General features: G+C 39.8%; 2 protein-coding genes and 2 long non-coding RNA genes across 5 annotated transcripts in view; 3 read left to right on the top strand and 1 right to left on the bottom strand.

Annotated features, from left to right (window-relative positions):
* The window catches only part of zeb1b (zinc finger E-box binding homeobox 1b), a 41,611-nt gene that overhangs the window by 3,169 nt on the left and 16,523 nt on the right, over positions 1 to 21,919 (bottom strand). Inside the window, exons 2-7 of the mRNA XM_077735601.1 lie at positions 10,619 to 10,771; positions 6,458 to 6,619; positions 5,042 to 5,244; positions 4,516 to 4,621; positions 2,488 to 4,214; positions 909 to 1,089 (exon numbers count right to left, since the gene is read on the bottom strand). Of these exons, the coding sequence (XP_077591727.1) occupies positions 909 to 1,089; positions 2,488 to 4,214; positions 4,516 to 4,621; positions 5,042 to 5,244; positions 6,458 to 6,619; positions 10,619 to 10,771 (2,532 nt within the window). The remainder of the gene's footprint in view (positions 1 to 908; positions 1,090 to 2,487; positions 4,215 to 4,515; positions 4,622 to 5,041; positions 5,245 to 6,457; positions 6,620 to 10,618; positions 10,772 to 21,919) is intronic.
* LOC144209354 (uncharacterized) lies at positions 868 to 6,007 on the top strand. Its single transcript, XR_013329100.1, has 3 exons — positions 868 to 1,253; positions 1,365 to 1,436; positions 5,035 to 6,007. It is a non-coding gene; the product is annotated as an uncharacterized LOC144209354 (long non-coding RNA).
* On the top strand, positions 6,322 to 7,708 carry LOC144209353 (uncharacterized). 2 transcript variants are annotated; one of them, XR_013329099.1, is made up of 4 exons: positions 6,322 to 6,644; positions 6,741 to 6,978; positions 7,116 to 7,248; positions 7,612 to 7,708. It is a non-coding gene; the product is annotated as an uncharacterized LOC144209353 (long non-coding RNA). The 2 variants fall into 2 exon arrangements; XR_013329098.1 differs by having other exon boundaries at positions 6,741 to 7,248.
* The window catches only part of znf438 (zinc finger protein 438), a 66,690-nt gene continuing 54,549 nt past the window's right edge, over positions 9,779 to 21,919 (top strand). Inside the window, exons 1-3 of the mRNA XM_077735604.1 lie at positions 9,779 to 9,858; positions 10,057 to 10,149; positions 20,308 to 20,399. The gene's annotated coding sequence lies outside the window, so the exon portion shown is untranslated. The remainder of the gene's footprint in view (positions 9,859 to 10,056; positions 10,150 to 20,307; positions 20,400 to 21,919) is intronic.

Raw genomic sequence — 21,919 nt, 5'->3', positions numbered from 1 at the left:
GTCATGGATTGGAATAGTTGGTGTGTAAATACTCAAATGAAAATACCTGTAATTATCATTGCTTCACTATTTTGGTACTAATTTCAAGTATTTGTTTTTCCAGGTACATTACGAGGAGATCTTATTTTTGGAACAGGTAAGTAATAATTTCATCAGAATACAGTTCTAAAGTTACCTTACCACAAACCCCCTTATTATTTTTTATAAGACTTGCTAAAAGTAGACCGTCTCTGAAACCCAACATATTAAATGTGCACAAAAACAAACTAAATAACCAACCCAATATGAGGCTTGACCTAAAACCCCTAAAGCAACTTTGACAACACCAAACAAAACTTCTATTGAGTCACAATATGTCTTTCAGGTTAAATTAATGGGGGTATCCCGCTGGGAGTGTTAATTTACTTTGGTAACAAATAAATCTTGTCTAGGAAATGTAGCAATGCGAGGAAAATGGCACAGTGCTTTGGTTTCTGAGAACATAATGTGAAAATAAAGTAATAAAACAAAGCGTTTTACTTCAAAGCCATTGGGGAAACTTAATTCAAGGCAGCGAAAGGCAGGTTTCATCGCAACTCAACTCATTTGGATATGAAAACAACCATTGCAAGCCAGGTAGCAGAGATATAAACAAGAGAATGCTTGACCTGAACTTTGGCTCAAAGCAATCCAAATCACTACCAGAGCTTCCTTCTTAATTCAAGAAGCTGGCAGAACTCTCGCGGTTTGGCGGAAAGATCTTCTCAGACTTCTTCTGAGTAATACCTGATGGAAGTGTGGCCTCCACCCTTCCGCAGTAAAATCCCCCCGCACTCTGACTCAATGTTACTAGCCTCAAAAGAGGACTGATGGGAAGACACGGCCTGTTTTTATTGTCTAGAGGAAATGAAACAGTTGGTATTTATTACCTGTATGTTCGTACTTGTGTCTTAGCAACGAGCTGCTCTTCTGGAAGATCTTGTCACAGAGGTCACAGGCGTACATGCCGCTGTCCGTCTTTTTCATCTTTTTCCTCAGAGGGCCCGAGTCCGAGTCGTTGTGTTCATCCATGACAGACAAGCCCTCGGAGTATGTGTCCTGCTTTTCTTCCTGGGGGGAACGAGAGATAGACATGATTACTAATGCTGATGGTGGCCAAAGTGGAAAAGCAATGACTGACTCACAAAATTCAATGCAGCGGGGAAGGGAAGATGTTGAGTCAAACTAAAATATGTTGGAACCAAGAAGCATTATTTAGGCCATTGGATTATATTGTGAGTGATTGCTGATATAGAACTAAAGTGGTGGCACTGGTATTGGAAAATACTGAAAATACCATGCCAATGCCTAATGTACTTTTGCATATTTCCTTTCCCATCCTATAGAACCACAGACGAAGATGATGAAGACTTCTGTTGACTAGAGACTGTGACGCGTTGTCAATTCAATGTAACCAGGTAAATAATTTAATGCTGTTATGTTTTTTTCCATTTAAATGATTCACATCCTCCAGTACAACTCTGCATTTCAACAATTACTGCCCAATTCCCATCAATACTTTAACTAACGTTTCACTCTTGGCCATTATAAGCACTACATCTACAAAATTGACGTTCGTTTCTCAAAGCAATAACGTCACCGTTCACTTACTAACCTGTAAAAATCCACCCTGAGGTGCTGGGAAACAAAGAGTTGTCATTAAGAAACCAATACACACAGTAGGTTCTTTTTATAGGGCAGTCTGATGCCAATCTACTTAACACAAACGTATCATAGAGCAACAATAAATCAATGAGAGGCAAAGGTGCTACGTTTAAAATGATCCCAGCAGATCAATACGGACTCAGCAGTAAAGTGCACCTTAGTCTCCTTAAAGTGACGGACCAGAAGATCACTCACACACCCACAAAGATCAACATTCGTCACTGCCCAACCATTAATGTGACTGCTCAATGAATAGCTATTTTTATTATTGTTTTTTGCAAAGAAGCGAATTCTGTTATTTCATTTCTACATCTGACATATTGATTGAATTTTTATTGTCAGGCTATGAACAGTGAAGGGGTGAATAACTTAAGGTTTTTGCGTTCCAATCAGGATTTAATTTGGAGGAAGTGACTGATTCTATTTCTTTCAAATAAGGGTTTGACCAATCTACTGAGTTGCTGTAAAAGAACGGAATGAAAAAAAAAATAATCAGAGTGAGTGACTATAAATGACAGGAAGATGATAAAAGTTGAATGTTTTAATGAGTACTGTCTGTATTGTTTCAGACTGAAAGCATTCACTTGTGCATCCATTAGTTTTCCGATGACTGGAAACCACAAGTCATTTTAGAACTGATTCTGACAACCACTATGTTGTTACTGGTCACTTTGCGACCAGTGGGAAAAGTATATTTTGACCCTAAGCCCAACCCTGATGAGATGTAGTCGGAAAAAGTGGGCAAGGACTAATGAGCACTATACTGTATTTTTTACTGTATAATTTTATCAGAATGATACAAACCTTTATGCCGTTGAGGTGGAGTGTTTCCTGTGTCTCAGTTCCAGCAGGGCTGTTAGCTGTAGTGGTATAGGTATAAGCCAGCTGGGGGATCAGGATAGTCTGTTTGTTGTTGGTGGTTACTGCCCTTAAACATTGCATACGGCCCTGGTCGCCAATAGCCACCAGCGTGGGAAGTTGAGTGGTCACAATATTTAGAGCTTTGGCACTTGGCGGGCTGGCGTACAGTGCAACGGGGCTGGACCCCATACATGAGAGTGGCGACAGGTCTTTCTTTGTGCAAGTTAAGTTCAAAGGTTCATCCAGATTGGTACGGACAGAAGAAGGCGAGGGGTAATTGCGGGGTTTAGCAGCCACAGCCTCGGTTTCGTCTTTGTCAGACTTTGGCAGGGATAGGTCTAGTGGTGCATCAGTGCTTTGAGGGGGCTGGTCTTGAAGGAGACCATCACCTCTCATCTTTAGTGGTAAAGGAGAAGCTGGAGAGCTGCGGGAGCCGTTGACCTCAGCTGGGGTTGCTTCCGTGGGACTGTCCTGTGTCGCAGAAGGACTCATAGAGGCCATCCCCTTCCCCTGGATCAGAGATACAACACTGTTGGTATCGCAGGCATCCTCTTCCTCTGAAGGTGGCGTAGGGGCACCGAGTTTTATTTGACCCTCCTGCATTTTGTCAAACCACTTTTTGACAATGTGAATTGGCAGGCTGACTGAGTCCGAGATCTTGGCCAGCTCTTCCTTGGTGGGCTCTGCGTTCAAGGCAAAGTAGGCCTTGAGCAAGGACAAGAGGTTCTTCGGCTGGTTGGGAAGTCCTCCTTCTGACAGCAGTGCAGCAACAGCAGACTCACCGTTGAGATTTAGACTCTCCTTTTTGCAGTGTTTGAGGGCATGGAGTGCTTCCAGCCCAGAGGGACAACTATCACACAGGAGACATGACTTAGTGGTTTTATCCTCTTCTTTTGGATCAGTGGTCCTCATACTCCTGATGGTCAGATCTTCAGGAAGTTTTTGACATTTGAAAGATTCGGTGCCTGGCTGAGCAGTAGAGAATGGCTCATGCTCCTTCTTGAGGTTTTGCGCCGTGAGTTGGTGTCCGTTGGGATCTAAATTGTAGTTTATAATGATTTTTGCATTTCCATCCTGACCCACAATAGGTAAACTGATAGCTGAGATGAGCTGCTGCTGGGAAGGGTGGAGCGTTCCAGTGGTTAACCCCAAGTTGGCCTGGCCTTGGCCTTTGGCATTGCTCTCCAGGACTTGGCGAATAACATTACCGTCCACGGCCACTTTAAGAGCATTCTGCAGGTCTGCTATGTTGATGCTGATGGGTGACACCAGACCCACAGTGGGCAGGACCACAGCTTGTACCGTGCCTTGCAAAGGAGCCGCAGCACCTCCATTGTAAATCCCGCCATTGATGCCAGCCACAGGTGCGGATGTCATCAACGTGGGTTTATATTCGTAGTCCATTGGCTCACTTTTGATCTGGTTAAGAGGCAGCTGCTCTTGTAGAGGCTTGCTATGCTCCAGCTTCTCTCTAATTTGGGTGCGGAGGACAGATGGCGATGTGGGAAGGATTGGTGTCTGAACCTGGGTCTGGGATTTGTTGTTGCCCATTCGTTGTCTGCCGTTGACCGAGATGAGGCTAATGCACTTCTTGCTGCTGATGTGCGAGCTGTAGGAGCCCGAATGAGAGAATCGCTTCTTGCAGTTGGAACACTCGTAGGGCTTTTCTCCTGCACATTGGAGAAAGAATGTGTATCCATTAGTTAATGAAGCTTAAATGAGCAGACAAAGCTATTGAAGCAAGATGGAAAAAAAATTTCTCATGCATTTCACTGATGTTGGAATGCTGATGTAATGACACAGTTGGGAAATGCCCTTCCTTAACTGCTCAGTCATAATGCTTAAAGACCAGTTACATCACATTAACGAGGCGTACACATTAGGCTGAAACATGGAGGATAATTATAGGCAAATGGCTAAAATATACACACACACATGCAGGCGCATGGTGACGCAGGATTGGCCACTCACCACTGTGAATGCGTAGGTGCTCCTTCAGATGGTGCTTATATTTAAACGCTTTTCCACATTCAGTGCACTTGAATTTGCGATTGCCTCCCGACTGTGTGATGTGTCTCTGTTGAACCAGGCAAAGAGAAGGTCAGTTACTGAGATACACAACGACAACATAACCTTTGAACCGCAACTAATTCATGACAGTGTCACCGATCAATCGGGGACAAAAGTTCATGTTTGAGCGTCATGTTTAGGAAAAGACGTGGCATGGTTTTGATGTAAGGTTGCGAAATTTAGAATCACTTTGCCAAAAAAACACAGGAATTACATCACAAAAATGTCCTGTGAGACAACTGTTGATTGCGTTCAACGTAGTAGTATATACAAAACACAGGGTATCCAATGGATTACTTAACAGCAAATTGCAGGCAGCATAAAGACAACAGATCACTGTCTTTATATATATACAGAGTATTTTATGGGGGTGTGACAAATGTAATATCTATTTTCATTTTATTTTTATTTGTTTTTCAGATTTTACCTGATCTCGTCCTGGTTTGTGGGCCGTCATGTGTCTGTCCAGTTGTGCGCGGTGTGCAAAAGTATAGCTGCACTCAGGGCAGCTGAAGCATTCCTCGGTCTTCTCGTGCCGATACTTGATGTGCTCCTTCAGGGAGCTGTAACGCTTGTAGCCACGTGAACAGTAAGGGCAGTTAAGCAGCTGAGAAAAGGAATCGGGCGTTCCTGGATGGAATAACAAAGAAAGAGATGTAAAGTGTTGCTGGTAAGAAAGTGTCTGAAGCTTTTAAACAGACCACAACACTTTACTTCTTCAACAACCAAGTGAGAATCCCCCCCCAAACAGGTAGACACCACCCAAATGGCTCCTAGTTGATTAGTGAGTGAAAATAATAATAATAAAAACACTGGGGTGCTATTTTGGCTCTTGAACACTCTTTAGGAAAAAAGACAGATGTGTAAAAGATAGAGAAACATAAAAAGAATTAAAATAATAGAGCATTTGTGCAGGTAGTGGCCAGCATGCACTATTTAGTCGAATGAGTGATTTTTGCAAGGGTCCAAAAGAATAACTTTCACACAGGTGAAACATTACTTTGTTAAAAGGTGATGTATTAAGTTTCCGAGCGGTACAGGTGAGGGCCTCGAGATGGGAACACACACCTTATCGCACAGGTAGCCATGAGTCACAACTCTCACAGATGTGACAGATTTGTTCAGGTGTTGCAGTTTCTCTGCACCCCAACCCTCCCTTTTTTTCTCCCTGCTGTGGTAGTTTAGCAGGTAAAAGTCACATGCCCACAGGCCATAAAAGGCACTCAGGTGCTACTTTTACAAATACCAGTGTGTGTTAGTAATTATGTTGCCAAGTGTTGTTAATGGAGAAGAGTTAACGCCGCTGGTGGGATGCAACCAGAGAGTCAATAGCATGACTTCCTCTGCAGTGTTTGGGTTTTAAAATGGGGTGGTCTAACTAAACCTTTTCTTTTTTGCTCAAAATAAGTATAAATGTACTATTCCCTATAAAATAGCTTGACATATCCATTAATAACTACATTGCTGATGAAAAATGTGAATAAACCCTTTAGTAAAAATGTCAAAATGATGTCCAATTAGCCATTTTACACAATGTACGGTTGTTAAATTTTTCCATATCCCTCTATTTTGCTCCCACTCTGGTGGGATGTACATTATTTACAAATATGTAAGGTATAGAATTGATTTTTTTGAGACGCTGCATTTGTTTTTTTTTATAGTGTCTGCATGGTGGAGTCTATTGTCAAGGGTCCCACAAAATTCAACTTGTACATCCTACTTTTGTTTAAGGTATTGTTTGAATATTTTGGTGTCATAGATTTGCTGGCAAAAGAAATGTCGCTTCTGTATTCCCCATAGACACTTCTACAAAGCTACAACTGTTGGTTGAGAGAGACTGTACCGTTTTCATCGTGAATGCCGGCATCGGGAGTGCCGTGACGTTGCAGCTCATCCTCTGGGGCTTCTGGGTAAATGACAGCTGTGTCCCCTTGCTGAAGCATCTCCTCCACCAAGGCGTCTGTGCTTGCGTCATCCTCACCGTCTGACACACAGTCTTCTTTCACTGAGAAGCGAGAGAAGGAATTCTGGTTAGAGATTTCAAGGATGAACACGAGGTGCAATTATTAAACTGTAACCACTTAAAAATGCAATTAATGCGGTCAATGTCATGCCTTTTTTTAAAGGTTCTCTCCTTTGTGTGTTGGCTGCTAAGAATCAACCACGGTATTTTATTACAGTTTAAACTTGGACCACCAAAGGCAAGTAATTTCCCTCGCAACTAGTGATAAGCCTACTTTAAATTGTAGTGTAATTCTGTCTTACAGTGTAAAATTGGGCGACTACATATTGAGCACTGGGATTTCTCCACTTCCCAAATTCCCCTTTTACAAGAGGTGTCTTTGTTGACAGACAAGGCCAGCTGTGAGTTCTCCTTGGAGATGGTAACAGGTGTAGCGCTGACACTCAACAAATAGCCGTCATCTTCCAGCGCTTCCTCTGGTGCTCCATAACAAAGCCGTGAAACAATATGCACAGTCATTTGTTGCTATGGCTTTTAGGAACACTTGAAAAGGACTTCTGGATGCTTAACAAAACCGTCAAATGGAAATCCAGAGAAAGGTTGTCTATTGGAGATATGTAACAGCTGAGGATTGCAAAATTTGCTTCCCACAGCAGTGTTGGGAACACAAGGTACTACTCAACTCACATACCACACTGCTTTTCTCCCATGACCTTGACAAATCAAATTCCAAGTACGCTACAATCAATATTATATACATATATATGTATATTCATATGTATATGTATTTATATATACATGTACATATACATATATATACATATACATATACATATACATATACATATACATATACATATACATATACATATACATATACATATACATATACATATACATATACATATACATATACATATACATATACATATACATAGACATAGACATAGACATAGATATAGACATATACATATATACATATACATATAATAATTTACTGTTGATCCACCTGTCTTTTGTTTGCCTTGTTTCAGAGCAAAGTAAATCCTTGTTTCCGAGGAAAATAAATATTTTCAATCAGGATGAATGTTTACAAAGACATGCCATGAAATTTTCCTTGTTCACAAGAGGTAAGAGTAGACCCAAAACTACAACTTGCTTATTTTTATACGTTGAAAATGTCTGCATTCTAACTTGAAGGGCCGTTATTCAATTGGAGTAAACTAAACATGACAAACATTTTATTTAGCTGTGGCTAAACACAGGAAATATGGGGAAATGCTGATGTGGCCCGAGCACACACTCCAAACACACCTCCAGGCCCCAAAATGTCGAGGTAGAGTGTGAAGTGCAGTCCCAGCTGGGGGTCTGCGAAAAAGGTGCGACAAGCTCTTGTTTTTATTCCTGCTGCATCGGCCTCAGCTCTTTGTTAAGCGCAAAGTGAGGCCAGGGGGTTGAAACGGCTCCGTGTTATCAAGGCTGCATCCCCTGACATGAAACATCACACGGGCCGTTTATGTGCTGACGCAGACATGTGAACGCACTACGAGAAGAATACAAATCTGAGAATGCTGCAAAAATACGTACAGTGAAACTGCAGCTTTAAAAAAGTTATCCGTTATATCATCACGCAATGAATTAATGACAGTTTGCAGATCCTTACAAATACTCTATATGATAATGCTAAAAAAATGCAGCCTGCAGAATGCACTTAACTTAATTTTTCTTTCAGGATTCAGACTGTGCTAATACTTTTTTCATCATAAAAGTACATTTTTTTCATTTGCAGTTATGAGTAGATGAACATCTAATACAACATTGTTTATATTCAATGTGAATTGAGTAATAAAAAATGCAAGTATAGCAAATATCCAATGTTTGTAGATTAGATAATTAAAAGGCTAATGATAAATTTTTATTATTGCATTCTAATGGACACAAATCACTCAACATCCAACTAGCTCATCTTTTTAAAAGGCCTTTGGCTTAATGCCTTTACACCTTCAACTCAAAGTGCCTCATGATATCTCATCTCTCCAACTCCACCCTGTTCATTGCGTGAGATGTAATCACACTACAAGCCATCAAAAATAAAACACAGAGTCCCTTTAAGCTCATGCTCTCACTACCTATTCCTCCCTCCTTGAAATAGTCATCCTGATCTTGGCCTACACTTTTCATACATCTCCACTGGACCGCTCCACCAAAGCATAATCACTTAGGAGGGAATGAGTAATGACATAGAGCAAGGCGCCCATGATACCATATAATCAAGAGGAATGAATCAGAAAATGAAAACCAGCATGGGAGAAGAAGAGAAGTAGGAGGGGGAAGACAAACAACAACTTTGGAGCATCACTGTCCCATGAGAAAGGGTGTCACGGCTTTCATTTCAAGCAAACTGGGCTACGCTGAAGACAGATTAGTGGCTTGCCACTCACGTTTCAAGGCAGGAATCTCACTTTCCAAGAGTAAAACTATCAGCATGATGATGCATAAAAAGAGAGAAGGTTGTTTATTTAAAGGATTACTGAATTCCCCAGTGGGTGTGAGTGTCACCAGTTGACACTGAATCTTAAATCGGGGTTAAAAAAAATAGTGAAAACATCAGATGGGAGCAAATATAAGTATGAGGGAAGCAAAATGAACGTGTGCGCAAAAACTAACTGGCGCATAGCCAACCTGCTGAGCTGTGTCACTGTAACTCATGCTTTTCAAAATGTTTAATGTTCACGCTTACAGGCCAAAAGCAATGACATTATTCCTCCTCCACCTTTTACGCAAGGAGATACAGCTGGAAAGCTGCTGAGAGGGATGATATCACAGCCTTGGGATTAGCCTGTAACTCTGTTCACAGCTATTTAATTGACTTTGAATTGGAATGTGTGTAGTGTTTACAGTTCAACACAACTAATTGATGATCAATTGGATTTTAAACCTACTTTAAATCCTAACATAAACACTCCACCTCATATTAAATGACAGGATGACTGTCAATAAACTTCCCTTCCCACACTTCCCTCTTTATCCACAGTTAGATTTAAAACTTTTTTTTATTTATTTAAATATTGCATATAAGATTCCTCATGGATTATGCTCCCTTTTAGTATTTTGATTGCTTCAATTTAGAGTGCATTTCCACACTTGACCACAAAAGGGAGAGACAATATATCACTTTGAAATTACTGCAGGTGTGTCAAAAGCACAACCAGGAAGTCTTGATGCTCTCTAAAAATGTTGATCATCACAATCAGCGTTAATTCTTCCCATCAGACAGCAAAGTATGCAAGTAAATATTGCTGTATATGCAAAATGTTTGGTTAGAATGTTTAGGTTGTTTTGAAAGTCTTAAAAAAAGTTTGGATTTTGAAATATCTATGAAACAAAATGTTTGATTCATATGTGCCGTATATAGTTTATCATGTATTTTTACCAAAGACACATTTTTGCTGATGATGATTTTGCTGTATTCCCTTCAGGCTTTAAACACCAACATCACTGTTATTGGTGGTTGTGACATCTGTCCTTCCTCTGGGTCGGCCTGCTTCTGACAGCATGTCAAGTAATTCAAGGTAAGGGACAACAAAAAGTTCACTACAATGCCTAACAATGTCATAAACCTCTCCATTGGCCTATGTGACTTTTTGTGTATTTGAAGGTCTCCACTGTTCGCATTGTCTTTGTTTTATATTGCGTTTCCTGTCTTAGTTGAAAACCCTCTGCTTCTTGCACATATTTCCTTGCACTTATTTTTCCATCAGGGGACAGAATTTCAATATTTATTTAGTTCTTTTAATGAGAAAAAGAGCAGACAAAACATCCAATTTTCACATCTAACTAACTAAATACAAATGAATGAATTGGACCCAACTAGTTAATATTCAGATACTCAGTGATTTATGGGTTATTTATGTGACCATATATAGAATATAGTCAGGAGATGAGATACTTCATTAGTTAAGTAAAGTATATACAGAATATTTTCATGGTGTATGGAGGATTGTGTGAAAATTCGGCCCACGAGCAAAAAGCTGGTCTCACCTCCATCCCAGTGCTCCCTGGGGTGCTCGTCGTCTGGTAGGGTGCTGTCGCAGTCTGCCCCGTCCGCCAAGCTGCCTTCCTCCTCCACGATGTGTAACTTGTCCTCATCGTCTGAGTCTGTGCCAGCATCCACCACATTATTGTAGTTGGTCACTAAACAAGCAGAAAAAGACGGGAAGTCTGATTAAATTACAGGCTTTCTTTATTAAATAGACTTTTTTTCCAAAAGAGATGAACGAACCAGCATTTTTGTCCAGTTAAAATAATGTATTAGTGTTCCTTGGTTAAGTGGTCCTTCAGATACTACAAATTACTTAAACCTAGTGGATTTCAATTCAAAGGCTCATCATAAAACAGAGAACTTGGGTCAAAATCAAGATAACCAGTCTTAAATCTTAACAAATCCTAGATCAACAACTATCTCAAAACTATTAGAAATATTTGGAATTTGGTAGGAGCAGATGGAAGCTATAAAGTATAACATTTAAGTAGTCAACTCTAATTGAGTACAGAGTTTTCCAACAAAGTGCATGATATAAACAAGCTTCACACTCACGTGACATGTTTGCGTTTGTTCGTGTGTGTTTGACTGTTTGCGTGTGAATGTGAGATCATTAGCTCACAGGCTGAAGTCCTTTACGTGTAGTGTAGGAGTTGATGTGACCTGGTTGGTTGTATTATAAGCCTGGAGAGATGTTTATGGGAAAAATTAGCTGGGTTTCATTTGTTTTTAATTTTTCCATCGCACTATTTCTCAATTTCATGTGTAAAACTTCTTTCTACCCACTCCTTGGGTCAACCTTACCTCTCTATATCCATCTAAGAAAGCTGCACTTTCACTCTACAGGCTGAATCAATTCTCAAGTGAGAGTGGCTCAGTCAGCACTACACTCCCAACTACCTGCCAAGCTCCTTTATCTCTTTCTCTCTGACATACAACTCATACCAGCTGCCTCCACTTGGCAAATATGCCCTACCTGAACTGCTAGTTTCCTGCACTCACACACTTTCAGGAGAGCCTTGTAATATTTTGAGGAGGCGTATCTGGGAATACCACCATCCTCTATTTTGAAGAATGAAGTTTGTTTGTTGAAGATTTCTTTGCATCAAGTAGGTCAGTGCAAGTGGTAGGGATGAAAAACTGAATCACGCAAGGTTCAGTGAGGGGGTGGGAAGTAGGTTGAAGGTGTTTAGCTGGTGCTGAGATGAAAGGTGTGTGAGGAGGAGTTGTGTGAAGAAGCAGTGAGGTGGTATTTTCATGGGGTCATTGCGCTGTACTTCAGTCCCAAATGGGAGTAGGTTAGTGAGATGAGCTTTGTCATCCCTCAACCTCTTTTGTACTCTGCTTTTTGTTGCCATGACGCAATCCCAAGAACCTTTAGTCATTCAGCCTGTCAGCTGGGGGGGATCCAGCTTTGGCTCCTCTGTGTTTTTTCCCCCAAAGAAAAGCCAAAGGATGAACAGAATCCATTAACAATTAACTATCAAAGAGAATTTCCAACGTTTAGGAAACTCGGGTCTCATGTTTTTAGGAAAGATCATTTATTCATCATCACCCATATAAGGTTTAAAAAAAACCTCATGATTTAATTTAATGTATATCATCTCATAACATAGCCTTATTGCCACTTTTCAATTGCTCCTTCCCCAAATCTGACTGACCATGCCATTTTCACAAAATGACTTCATTTCTCAGTGATGTTTGGGAGCACTCCACTCAGCAACACAATTACAAAGCAGCACTCATTGCCAGCATTATCGAGAGAAAATGATCAACTATAAGCCTGTGGAGAGAAAATCAATACATGGATGTGAGCAGCAAGGCTGCACAAAGTGGAATGAAGAAAAACACAAGTAGTTTAGGCAGAGAATAAAGGCTCGGTGGGTTGCATTAGGTGTCTCAGGGTGGCAAAAGTTGTGATGGAGTGAGATCATCTTCCTGTGCCAAATGGTTGGCGCTCTTACATCTAAAGTGTGTGTTCTGACAGCCAATGTAACACTTTAGCATCAACAAAGGCTGTAGACCCTTCTGGCCAATCGGCTGAACGTTTGGACAGCTGCCTCTACCAGCACTAGCATACTAACACTCAACAGGAGGACCACTCCTACGCACGTGAGAGAGAGGAAATGCAATGACTGCTTTATATTAGGTTGCTATGTATCAGAAGTACTTTAACAAAATAGATTTTTTCTGTATAATTGGAAACCTCCCATTGGTATTCCCATAAATAATCCAGGAATGCATAAAATAGATCATTTATACGGAAAAACTAACACATTGTGTATTGCTAAATAATACTCCTATAATTTTAAAAAAAATATCTAGCCTAATTTAACAGAATTTTCACCCCTTGGTTTAATATCTTGTGAAAATAATCTGAAAGCATAGTCCGTGACCTGTGGACATAGATCACACATTATTCCACGACTCAAGCAATCTATTGATTTTACTAATGTGCTCCAATCAATGCAAGCTGAATAAGCATGACTTGACTACAGATATTCCCATTCCAGGGATCAGACATTCTACTTTGAAATGTATTTGTTTTCTGACTTATTATGATGCTACCTGATGCCAATTTTAATCGTTTCCTCACCATGATTGACACTATCTATACAAGATAACTATACCTAGGGGTAATTTAAAGTGTCCATTCAGCCTTCCATGCAAGTCTTTGGAATGTGGGAGGAAACCGGAGTACCTGGAGAAAACCCACGAAAACTCCACACAGGTGAACCGGCCTGAATTTTAACCTAGGTTCCCCCAGAAATCATGAAGTCTAAATCCACACATATTGCACAATCTGTACTTATATCACAAACATTTTTGCCTCTATTCAGAATCAGTTTTATTGGTTTAAAAACCGCACAGTGACGCATAGAGCCTTGGATCATACAAAGCTCTGGAACTGTATGTCTCTTGTTCACCACCGTGACACATTTTGGCTCTTAGGTACACCAAATCATGGGGGTTTTCTTTTTCATGATCAACTATTTGTACGCCTTCCATGTTTCTGTGTCTTTAGGATCCCTCCACGTGGTAGGCAACTTATCAAACTTGGGGCTCACTCGGGGATAGCAAGCAAGCAGGTCGCGGTGCATCTACCACAGGCATTCTTAAAAAAGTACAGACATTGCCGTCACTGAGTCTGCCCTTGTAACTCTGCAATGCTATTTTCTCAGGGAAGCCAACCACTACAAAAAACAGCACAAACCAAAGTAAAACAAAGCAGTGCCATTCAAAACCTCAAGTATGCCGTCTCAAGGTGAGGCGCCTCAGTCAGCGCCGAGGTAAATGCCACTGATTTTGTTAAAACAACAGCCTTCCTTCCATAGATTCAGGAAGGTCAACTCTAGTGTCGATAACAAATTGAAAGAATTTTTATGCTTAGCCTTTTCTAAAAGCACCTGCAATTTGCTGGGTCATTTGGTCCTGACAATATGTGTTTCAAGTGGAATGCCGATATATGTGGCTGTGAAAACAAAACAGCACCCAACACTCTACTTCCTTTTTATTTTCTCTTTCACTCTAGCAAAGTTTAGCCAATAAAGGTTTGTGACATATCAAACAAGGCCAATAGCAACCTCTCAGAGTTTATGATGCACTACTTTCCTTTTATCTGTGAAGGACAAAAATGCTTAAAGTATATATATCTTAATCAAAATTAAATTATTGTCATTGGAAAATAATTTTAATTGAATTGCAAACAGAACATGATCCTTTATGTATTGTTTTTAGTTTTTAGAGGGTGTTTGTGACAAGAATAATAATTTGAATTAACATAATAGGTGTGCTCAGTCTTTTATACATCTTATTCAAATGGCTTGGTGACTTTGCTTCAGTCTATTCAACAACCTGTTAAGCTTCTTTCTTGGTTTAATGAGTTAATACAAGTGCTCTTGTCTTTATAATGGCACAGATCAAGGTTTCTAGCACAGTAGTTAATTGGCCTCTGTGGGTCGTTCATCTGTTTGTTGTCAGATGAGGACTTTCCATGACAAGAGTCAGACTAATGTTAATGGCACCCATTGTTCTGTCAATCTGCATGATGATGAAACTGGGAAGTTGGTGTTTGTTAGGAAAAGCCAAGCCTTTTAATAACTTTTGTTTGCCATGTCCTTTGTGTACTTTGCATATCAAGATGTTTTAAAGTGTTCTTTGATAGTGCTTTGCTGATTAAGTCAAACAAGTGACAAGTATAAAAAGGCCAGTGTCGCTCAATGCCCCTTGTAGGATTTAAGGCAAAAAAAAGATGTTATTATCCTCTCAACCTAGTGATTATAAACGCATTCTGTTGCATTGTGCATTCTTTTAATTGGTGATACTCTATAGGTGTTCTGGTTTGGCCTCAAAGAGGTGTAACTACAAACTGTGGTCATTGTGGTAACACTTAAGTGTTAGTTTTTGTGTATTCCTATCGAACATTTAAAAAGTACATGCCATTACAAGTGGCCCAGGCAAATACCTTAACCTTATACCACCTCCTACTTATAACTCAACCCCCCCTAATGCTAAGGCTGCTGCTGTTATCTATGGTGTTGGAATGTTCTACCAGTAAGCCAAACGGCTATTCTCAGTAAAGGTATGTAATGTAAAAAATGGTTGCACGCATTGTGGTTAGGACATGGAAAAACGTGGGCTCGTTCACCAAATCCGAGAGACATGTGGAAAAGCATAATAATCGAAAATTGTTAACATCTATAAACCATTTACATTTCCAGACAAAACGGTCAAAAGCAAACCCATCTCAGTTTGGGGCTTGTCTCCATCAAACCTAATTTAACTGCCATGGTGGAAATTAAATGCCCCTGTCACCTTGGTTGTCAAACCCCATTCAATCTGAAGCTGTAGTCTAATGTACTATGAAAGCTTCAGAGTAGTATAGTGGTGACATTCCTCTTTTTGATTTTTGTGTCTCATCTCAGGTTGACATTTTGAGTGGATGCCCTGTAAAGCTATTATTAGAGTCATTGCCTTAAGGTATCTAGACTGTTTAAATAGACACTTGCATCCATTACATAGCGTGCTTGTTTTTTTTAATTCTCAGCACAAATGACAGCTATATGATTTGGTTGGCAGAAACTGTGTCAGTATGGGAAAGCTATTTAGCCAGGCTCATGTATAGACAGACTTCCATGGGGGTAGGTTTTCACCCAGAACTAGAAAAGACAGCCATCACCAACAATGATTTACAAAGACGATGAAGGTTAGAAGTATTGTTCATCTTGTGTCTTGCCCATTGCCAAGCATGAGAAAGTCAAATGGTTCTTTCATGCACAGACTCCTAAAACCCTTCTTTATGATCTTTCCACTGAAGTTGTTGTCACTGGCAGTCTTCTAACCATCTTCAGAAAAGTTGGAAAGATGAGCTTGCCAATGTTCTCTTCATAGCGGCAAGAATTTCTAGCAGGTTATCAAGGGAAAGCTAGAATGGAAGAGCTATGGCCCTTTTTTGAGCTGGTTTTCGTTTTTCTTCTTTTAATTTTGGGTTTCCTCATTGAAAATCCAGTCTTAGCCTTACATTGTGATTTTTCACTCCCACCGTGTTGGACTATGCCCTACAGTTGAGCTGGTGTACGAGTGAGGTGTGTGTTTAAATATACGCAATGAGCAATAATAGCGTTATCCAACCTGCTTGGTGGTGCAGGTCTATATTAGGTTAGTGTAGCACAGGGCTGTTGCATTTTAGGAGCAGGTGACTGGACATTCCTTCCTGTATTAGGCCTGACAGTTTACTGTGGGGGAGTGCAAAGCAAAGAGAATTACATGGGTCTAAGAGGGAGGTACACTGCCAAATAACTCTCCAACTGGAAAATCTCATTAAATCTTGCTTACCTGTAAGTAAACCACATTCGACATGGCTATCTATAAAGAGACTACAGAGTGAATATTGCCATCAGCAATGTGAACGCTGCCGACATAGATGATAGTGAACTTCAAAATTGAAATTCCACCAAAGAAATTCAGAAAAAATATTGCGTTAAAGCAGTTGAAAATTGCGGAAAATGGAATAGAAAATCTCTACTTCTATTACTGAATTTGACAATTCAAAATGGTTTGTTGCCCTTTATATATCAGGTCAGAAGTGAAAGATGTGCTCACCCAAACAAAAATAAGGGCATAAAATGTATACTAGTGGGGGTGATGGCAAGGTGGGAGGAGAGGAAGTGCTAATGGCTTAAAAAGACAAAGCTGGCTTGTCACACGCGATGTTCATCTGAAGTGATGGTTGCCCCGGGGAGGGAGTGTCACAAAATGTCAAAGCGAGCCAATGACGACTAAAGATGGAGAGAGCACAAAGGAGAGCGAGATGAGGAAAAAGACAGGCGAAATGGGTTGTAAAAGATAGATATCTAAAATGATGAAAACCTTGTGCTATTCAATAGAAACATATCACACGCATCAATAGTAGATGACTGAAGAAATAAGGGAAAAATATACAACAAATAAATACTGCTGCTCTTGCATTTTCCACTAGTATGCTTCTTATTAAAGGTCAGGTGTTGATGCTGTGGTTCTGGCTGACATATGTCTCATTGGGTGGGCTGAGGGGGTTAGGCCATGGAAACCAAAGTAGGCATCACATACAAACATACTCAACACATTGGTACATACTCCCATGGACCATTGAATACACAAAAAATAATCTGATGTGCTTTATAACTAATTACCTATTTTTAAAATTATCATTTATATTCCCCCTTAATTTAGGCCCAGATGCATGTTGACAACCCACCTCAGCTTCCCTTAATTCTGACACTAATGTCCCAAAAAGTGCAGAGTGAGCCTTGCCCACAAATCCTCTCCTTTGTAGTAATTTGACAACAGCTGACCACACTCCCCATTTCTCAGAATGTCAGCTCAGTCACAAGATTCCTGGGGGCAAACATCCTGGACACCCCCTGACACACACATGCATACACATCGCTTAATCAAACACGCTGCCTCAGGCTACTGCTAAGTTGCCACAGTAGTTTCTTGTTCTTCATGTGATGCTGGGGTAGAGAGAGGTTAATGCAGTAAACTTGCATCCACAAAAGATCTTTTGTCACCTCATTCTATCCTCTCTCTCTTACAAAGTGGGCTTTGCCCATGTGATCTGGGAGGTTCCCCCCCCTCCACCTCCCATGTTCCCTAACACCCTCCTCCAGGGCGACTACAGCCCGGGAGCAGTCAAGCAATACCATACACACCATTACCCTGCTGCTAAACGACCATGCGAGTGCACTCCAGACAACTTGACTGTTGGACAGTCACAGGAATAAATCTTGTTAAACCAGGCGAGGAAAAAGTGAATGTGTGCTGTATGTTAGACCTCAGGAGAGCATGTAAAATTACCCCCACTGATCCCACCTTATTTTTACTTTCCTCAGTACTTTGATAAATGCATTATGATAGAAATGCAAAAGGCTAGATGGTAAATGTGTGTCACAACTTGCAATACATCGGTCAATGTGAAATGGCTAAGGAAGCAGGTAAACCCAGGTTGTCATGTATTGATGGATTAATGGATTGTTTTGTTCATTACATCCCGAGGTGGTAGGATGGTGTGTGTATGTGTACGTGTGTGTAGGTGGGTGTGCATCTGGCTGCCACCGGCCCATGAGACCATTAGTCCACTCTGTCGGAATTCGACGGGGGTATTGACAGTCCAGCTGGAGGCAATCGATAGTCACAGATCTCTCACTACCAAAGTGCCATCTATGATAATTGGTTTACAGTTGGTCAGACTGTGTTATATGATATCACATAATTTAAAAGATGATCAAATGAAGTCAAAACAGGAAAATTCTTCGGTCCATGCATTCATTTTATCTAGTGTTTAAACAGTGGCAGAAGAAATCAGAATGGTGAAGTGTAAGGAATATTACCGACCCAGTTTCTTCAAGAAAAACATCAGCAAACCTGCCAAGTATTACATTTTCCGATATTTCAATGTCTCGTAATACTGGTCTGCTAAATTCCACAACTTATGTGATGATAAGTGCGCTGTCAAGAAAATCTAGGAGCATTGCATTGTCTAGGAAAATTGAGCCAATAGTGGTAAGTAGTAACAAGTCATAATGTGTGTTCTATTGCCTGGAGAACTGTGTTGTCAAAGATGTCTGCCACAGGGCAAACTAAATGGATGGCCTATTCTGGCAATATGGCGTTCCATTTTTCTCCTCTCCCCCTTTGTTTTCGCTTTGACACTCCACTTTTATGTTTCTATCAACTGTAGTTGTAGATGGGGGACAGCATAACCCAAATTTTGAGTATTTCACAGTATTTGGTTGAAGCACATTCCTAGTTTTGAAAGATGGACGCTACTGTCAAATATTTTCCAATACACAACAGCCAACAGGGTGTATTCAAGATTCATAGCAGCGCAGTCACTGGACTGGTTTCTGCTGTGATGTCATCTATGGTCTAATGACGCATGGAACATCCAGATGTTCTCAGTTTTACATGTGAAATTTACCAAGTAAAGACCCCGTAAACCATGACCAAAAAAATACGGGCGACATTCTTACCACTGTAAAACATTGAAATCTTAGTTGTATGGTATCTTAAAGTCACACAAGGACGACCAGTTTCATCAACAAGAGTGAGAATGCTGACAGAATCATATTTTGACGGTTGTGAAGGCTTTTGACACATTTATTGAAATACATTCCACAAATAAGAATATTACATTCTTGCCAAAGAGTTCAAGGATCTGGGCTTTGCAATTACACCATTTTTTTACACATCCATGCAGTCCTACAATCAAATATATATTCTTGCCAGCAAAATAGCAGCTTGTTTCAACATAGCAATAGATGTTCAATCAAGGTCAACGTGCAATCAAAAGAAACCCAAATATGTTTCTTAGGGAGGTAGAAATGGGTCCACAAAGTTTCTTTTTTTTACATGTGCTTCAGAATTGTAGGTTACGGGAAATTCCTCTACATAGGATGACCTAAACATTGGCCTTCCTGCTCAACAATGGTCATGTGCATTCAAGTCCAGAGGAAAGGGAAATACAGTCAATTCTGGTCCATGTAAATTTATGTATCATTGACATCTACTGTATAGGACAAATTTGCAACTCACCATGCATTAGTGTAACTGAAGACTTTCATCCAATATGTAGTAGTTTGTTTTTGTTTATATGCACCAGTGCCCAGCTGTACCAGAAACATCAGTGATAAGGCTTTTAATAAACGCAACAGGAGCCTGTTTTTAAGTGTTTCTATCTGTGCATCTTGTTGAAAGGTGCAGGCTATATGATTAATGTGTTTCCAATGAACAACAGGCAAACTCTTGCATACGTTCCTTACAGTGGATGTGGGTTAAAAGGTTCAAAATAATAAAAACTGCATGGTCATATTCACAGCTAATGTTACTGTAACTGAGCAGAGACATACACAGTACATACCATGCCACACGCTACAGAAACTTGAGTCAAATTGTTACAGCATGTTTTCTGTATGGTGAGTTTAAACAAAGTTTAGAAACAATATTTTTGGGATGACAAATGATACCGCAATTTTACTCAAAGGATTTTGCCACAAGATCAAGAGACTTTACAGAATGTGATTGGGTAACTGGAGAAAATTGCTTATGAGAAAAGAATGGAAAGAGAAGGAAAAGAAAGTTAGGGAGGAGTGAAGGTTATTTTGGGGTCTCTGCACTGTAATCACCACCTACATCTGCTTCCTCCCAGGTGCTGGACATCAACATGGAGACACACTACACTGCACATAGGAACAGAAAAATGCAAAGGCTTCTCCAAAAGGAAAAAAAAGGATATTGTAGGTAAGTCATTGAATCTTTTGTTTCTCATAATTAGTCTCCATTTCCATATTCAGACGTTAGAAGAAAGACAACAGTTTGCATGCCAAATCTAGAGACTTGGGGGAAGTTTTATCTTAGCAGCAGAAGGAAGTTGGGGTATGGTGTGGGAGGGGCGTCAGAGAGCTGACACCACACTTCCCGTCCGATTGGATGGTGACTGCTTTTAGATTAAGATATTGTCGTTTCTTAGACATTTTGTGACTTGTTCCATGACAGCGCATCAATAGGCAATACAACAAAAGATCATGTTTAGCAGGAAAAAAATATTTTTTTATATCAAAAGTCCTTGTTTGTGTATTTTAATAATTTAATTACCGTCTTGCAATTGCATTTTTAAAAAGGACACATGGAAAGATTGACTTTTTAGTTAATGTGGCAACTATAGCAACATTGCCAATCCATTTTGCACTGTAATTATTTCCTATTGCCCAGATTCTTATTTTAAATGTGGGGATTTTTGAGCTGAACACAAAAAGGGGAATTTCTAAAATTGCTTGTTACACAGACAATGTATGTGTTCAGCAGAGTTGCCTGACGGTCATAAGATATAAAAAAAATAATCCAATAATGCTTTGTACCAAAGCACAACAACAAAGAACAAGTGAGATGTATGATCTAATTATTTTTGGTGTTTTGTACTTTTGCAAAGTGATAAAGTGAATTTTCATTTCTTTAGATTTTAACTAATAAATAACCTGCGCTTTTTCGTCATCATGTGCTGGCACATTCAACACAGTTGAACAATAGTGACTGTGCCACTTAGGTTATAGAAATACATCCATTAAGAACTAAATAGGTTGGGTGAGAGCAGCATTTACTCACTTTAAATGACAGTGTGACGAACAATCCATCAGGGTCAGAATCATCTATTTTCCACTGTGTATCGTAAGTTTAAAAAAATCTTGGATGAGTACAAACAAAATCAATCATTGAGTCAGCAACCACACCCACACTGAATTTTTTAGATGCTGGATTTAAGTGGAATGAATGTGCCATCAAAAAAGAAAAAAAACAGACTCTTAATGTTTTTTTTCCTTAACTGATGTGCAAATCTTCTCCATAATAGTTTTGGGCAGTCTGTTTTTTCCAACATATATCTCTGATTTGTAAAAATTCATACAGTATAGATAAATATAGAACATTTTATCTGAAATGATCCCAGATAATATCTTTCTATGTCAATATTTGTGCACTATTACTAAACAGTCAGACCAAAGGGAGGATAAAAACATATATTGATGCCTAATCTGATGCTGCAAAAGCTTTCAGGTTTTCTAATCTGACCATGCAAAAGCTTTTAATTATTTTTCTATAGTCTGTCTGTACTTTTCCTCTCAAACCAGTCCGTACTCCTCTTTATGGCTATTTAAATTTAGGCAGTGAAGACAACAGATGACTGTATAATGTATTCAACGCACACATTTTCATCACAACTCATCTCATTTTTTTTCATTGTACAGTAGTATACCGCTAGATGTAAA

Source organism: Stigmatopora nigra, chromosome 16 (assembly GCF_051989575.1).
Source record: "Stigmatopora nigra isolate UIUO_SnigA chromosome 16, RoL_Snig_1.1, whole genome shotgun sequence".
NCBI classification, from domain to species: domain Eukaryota; kingdom Metazoa; phylum Chordata; class Actinopteri; order Syngnathiformes; family Syngnathidae; genus Stigmatopora; species Stigmatopora nigra.
This window is presented reverse-complemented; position numbering and strand designations above follow the sequence as displayed.